The sequence below is a fragment of the Castanea sativa genome, chromosome 12, assembly GCF_040712315.1.
Source record: "Castanea sativa cultivar Marrone di Chiusa Pesio chromosome 12, ASM4071231v1".
Taxonomy (NCBI): domain Eukaryota; kingdom Viridiplantae; phylum Streptophyta; class Magnoliopsida; order Fagales; family Fagaceae; genus Castanea; species Castanea sativa.
The window spans coordinates 35,752,138-35,756,466 of record NC_134024.1 but is presented as its reverse complement, the minus strand read 5'-3'; the positions used below and the strand labels follow the sequence as shown (position 1 = coordinate 35,756,466).

The 4,329-nt window shown below is 33.6% G+C and overlaps 1 protein-coding gene across 1 annotated transcript; it reads right to left on the bottom strand.

Moving 5' to 3' along the window:
• Window positions 1-227: 227 nt before the first annotated feature.
• On the bottom strand, window positions 228-4,034 carry LOC142619619 (H/ACA ribonucleoprotein complex subunit 3-like protein). The gene is made up of 4 exons (XM_075792780.1): window positions 3,902-4,034; window positions 3,499-3,561; window positions 1,882-1,924; window positions 228-565 (listed from the first exon to the last, which is right to left on the bottom strand). The coding sequence occupies exons 2-4, from the start codon at window positions 3,550-3,552 to the stop codon at window positions 468-470; spliced, it is 195 nt and encodes a 64-aa protein (XP_075648895.1). The 5' UTR covers window positions 3,553-3,561; window positions 3,902-4,034; the 3' UTR covers window positions 228-467.
• Window positions 4,035-4,329: the final 295 nt, after the last annotated feature.

Below are 4,329 nucleotides of genomic sequence, written 5' to 3'. Positions count from 1 at the left end.
CTTCCTCAATCCAAACAGACCATAAGTATAATTTGAACAAAATCTTTGATAATAGACATATTCTTCTAGAGCGTGATCTGTGGAGCTATTTCTTTTCGGGAAAAAAAAACCCATGTACGGTTAAGGATTTTTATGGCCTCTAATTTGCGTGAGCAGAGCGTTAGTCCAACTAAATACACCTTGTGACGCGCAAATTCAATTCCAAATAACACAGCAAGACCCTCCGATTCCTCAAAGCCTTGCTCACATTCCACCCAATATCTCATAAGTAAAACCAACATCTCTCTCTTGGTTCATTCAATGTCTGAATTAATGTTAGTTTTCAAATTCACTGAACATTTAAAGGCCTAACATATCACGGCTATCAGGCAAATTACTACATCACGACAAATAGAACACTACTTAGCATGAAGCTTCAAATCCAGATACTCTAGAACAAGACAGTATCAATTGAACTCCAAATTAGTTCAATACTTTGGAGGTGGCTGCTGGGTTGGCAACAATCCAAATCGCTTCTTCAAAAGAATTCTTTGCCTTGAGTATTTATCATCAGGGGAGAAGCGGGCTGAAACCAGTGAGTGGAGATAAAGAGACAGATTAATGGCACTTATGATGAAAGAAACCGCAAGACATGTCATATATTAACAAATCATAACAAAAAAACGACCAAAAACATGAGAGACAGAGGAAAAGGGAGTTTGGAGAGAGATGGGAGCATTTCAATAATAAGGGGAGCATATGCAAGCACTCTTCTTTCAATAGTCACCCAATGACTACATAATCATCAGTCTACCAAAATTCACCACGTTGAACCTCAAATAGAAGGCTTTTCTACACCAACTCCATCTACCTATGCAGCAGATGAATCTCCAAAAGGAGAATTTGGTGTTCCCTTAACTATTCATGATTAGAAACTTGTAATAGTTTCTTCTTTTTTTGGGGTGGTGGGGAGACTTGATAGATTCTCTTTTCTTTTCTTCCTTTGTTTCCCCCTCTATTTCCTCTAACAAACAATATGTGACAACTTGGTCAAAAAATAGAACCATGAACACCGAGACATTAAGTGCCATAGTCCAGCAGGATGAGGTGCTCAATGTACAAAGCAGCAGGATGTCCAACCAAATAGCTAACCACAAAGATCATTTCTTCATAGCAATAATCTTTTTACCCATTGATACCCATCATACAGGAATATGCAACTACATGATGCAAGTAAAAAAAGTAGATTAAACTGACAGCACCAATTTCTCATGTGGACTTCACTCGCAAAAACATCTGGACAACATATTCAACAACCATATTGCAGCCAAGTTGTAATTTAAGTAGATTAAAAAATCTATAATTACATGAAGTGACCAAAGCAGATAGTATTAGAAGCCTACAAACAAAATCCCAGCAATGGGACAGTGAGCTCAAATTCAAATGTCACTTCCTCAACAATGTAATGGAGTGTAAGGTCATGGGCTCCAGATCCATAGGGTTAAAATAATCCAAGCAATGCAATGACTGCATTCATTAAAACAATTAGACAGAACAAGTTAACACACAAAAATATAACTCTACAGACAAATTAAGCAGCGAACATTAGCAACCTATAGCATCAGCTGTTTCTAAGCAAGTCTTAAGAGAGTCACTAGTGGCTACAAGTACAGATGTTAAACAATGACTATGTAAGTGCTTTCATTAGAACCTTATTTATTTACATACAATCTTTACACTTTTTTTGATGGTTCATATTGATCTTTATACATGTATCAGAAGTCTCCAATCATAAGGTTATCAAGAAACAACAGAGTAAAACCAAAGACAGCATAATTTAGTTTCAAGCAAACTTTTACTCTTGAATGGTCAAGCACAGTCAAATAATTTCAACTATATTACCTGGATGAGCAGATTTTGTTGCCAGTCCCAGTGGTGATTCTTTCTGCTTGGAGAAAAGGAAATCAAAGTGATTAAAGAGACCAAGAGTAGAAGACAGAGTATAAAAAGTTTACAATTCTTAACAAATTTGAGTTGATATAAAGTATTATTACATCATTACAGAATAAAATATTGAGCCCTTTATGGATACAAAGTTGCAATTTCTCAAATGTTGTTTGGAATATACTCAGCAAAACCATAAGATCCGCTGCAGACTACATTCTGTACCTAATTTTTATGTAGAATTCATACAGGGTGAAGTTTTTGCATCAATATAAAGAAGATTTAATCCCCAAGAAAACTTAATGATCCATTATTGTTTAGCATCAACATAGGTGGTGTCATTAAATGTTCTCGTGTAATAAATGTTAAAATTTATCAGAGTGAAACAAAAGAATTATGTCAAATCAAATAAAATCAATTGGTTCCATGGTGCCCTTGGTAACAATTTCAAAAACTGACAATTTCACAACTAATTCAAGTAAACTGAGCCAATTTCAGCATTCAGCCACTCTTATAGAATGATCTAATCTTACAAGTTAATACCAAATAAATTTAAGATCCTACCTTTATGTATACAACACAAGTTACCAGAGACTCATGAAAATTAGAAGATCAAGGGACTATATAATCTCAGAATAATTTTTTCTTTAGCAAAGGCAAAGAAAAATAAGAAGCCTATTTTGCAAAGTAATACATCTACCTGTTATTGATAATTACACAAGCACCCAATGAGTCTTGAATCCACAACCTCACCATCCACCTTGCTCTTTACAAGTAATATATTAACTATATCCTTTCCATCATTACCAACATGTGATACATAGAAAAAATGGTTATGAACCCAAAAATTAACGTGTCAACCAAGACCCTTCATTTACGTACTTTTCTTAAAGTTAATGAAACCTATAATTGGCACCTAAAAAGTCAGTAAAGAGTTCATAGCTCAAACTGGATATATTGAAACGTATCCCTAATGTAACCTGTCAGCAAATCTAATCCAGAATTTCATTTACGGGTATTAACATATCAGAGCTTAATACCAATAGACGCTCCAATAGATACACTCATGCCTTGCCGCAATAATCAATATTCACATGCATGTTAATACCACTCACTGCAATAAAAGCATAACTATTTTCGAACTAAATTTATTCTTTGACAATTACCATAAAATCTGGTTCTAACAACCCCACTCAATCCAATTTATTATTATGAGGAGCTCTGGATAAAACCCCCCTTCTAATTTCCACCTAATGCTTATAAGTTAATTTACTTCTGAAACACAAATGTAAGATCGCACAAGTATTTGGCTATTCAATCAACTCCATTCCATTTGACACTTAGTATTACCCAATCTAAAAGTTTTACTAGTGTTAAACTCAAAACTAGTTCTTAACAAAATATATAAAAACGTCATTCCTTAATGTGAACCAGAAATACTACAAGAAGAAATACATTTAATTCTTTCAAAAGCATCAAATTTATATTTCTGAAGTGCAGACCACATAGTCTACATATGCAATAACTTCACATTAAGTATAACAGAGTACTTCATGATGAACCCGAATGCCGTACCTTAGTGGTATAGACTTTGTCACCATTCTCGTTTATGTAACACTGCAGATACATTTTAGCTCACTGCACACAAATAATAAAAAGGACCCAATATCAGATATCTCTCTAACAACAACTCAAAAAAGAGAGTCCCCAACAAAAAATCAGGAAAAACCCACTACTGAAATCACAAATATTATACCCGTAACCAGAAAAAAAAACCAAAATGTTAACAAAAATTAGTACTTTTCCCAATCCAAATTCATATCATTCAAGAGCAAGAAAAACCTTGAAAAAAAAATAAAAGAGCATTATTTTCAAGAATTTCTCATATTTTTGACAATATACTAGAAGTAGAGTATCTAAACCAAGATTTGGAGAAAGAAAAAAGCGAAGCAGAGAGAAATATAGAAAGAACACGAACCTATATGGCTGAACACAGAAGAAAAGAGAAGAGAAGAGAAGAGTAATTGTGAATGCTATTCCGTGCTAGGCAGCTGCTAGGGTTTTAAGTTTTGAGCTTCGAGAATAAGGTTTAGGGCTTTACTTGTTTTTATTCCAAAAACACCCTTGCTCTTGCTGGGACTTATGCGTTGGTTGACGTATTCAGGGCTAGGACTAATTGGTCTTATCAAAATTTATAATTAGAAAAGTTAACAAACACTAAGCGCAATGATTTATGAAATATTTCTTTAAAATTTTTTATGAAAACAAGTAAAAATAATCAACCTTTTTTTAATAGTTTTTTATATTTTCATTAAAATAATATTAAAAGTTTCGTAAAACTATCAATTAACAAATGTGTTAACTGTATTCATTAACTAAACCTAACCCTTTCAAGGAAATTTGACC

Excerpts from the sequence above, each read along its gene's own strand:
- LOC142619619 (XM_075792780.1), bottom strand. The coding sequence starts at position 3,552 with ATGTATCTGCAGTGTTACATAAACGAGAATGGTGACAAAGTCTATACC. Across the intron at positions 1,925-3,498 it reads ACAAAGTCTATACCACTAAG|AAAGAATCACCACTGGGACT; the intron begins GTACGGCATTCG and ends TTCTCCAAGCAG. Across the intron at positions 566-1,881 it reads AACAAAATCTGCTCATCCAG|CCCGCTTCTCCCCTGATGAT; the intron begins GTAATATAGTTG and ends CACTGGTTTCAG.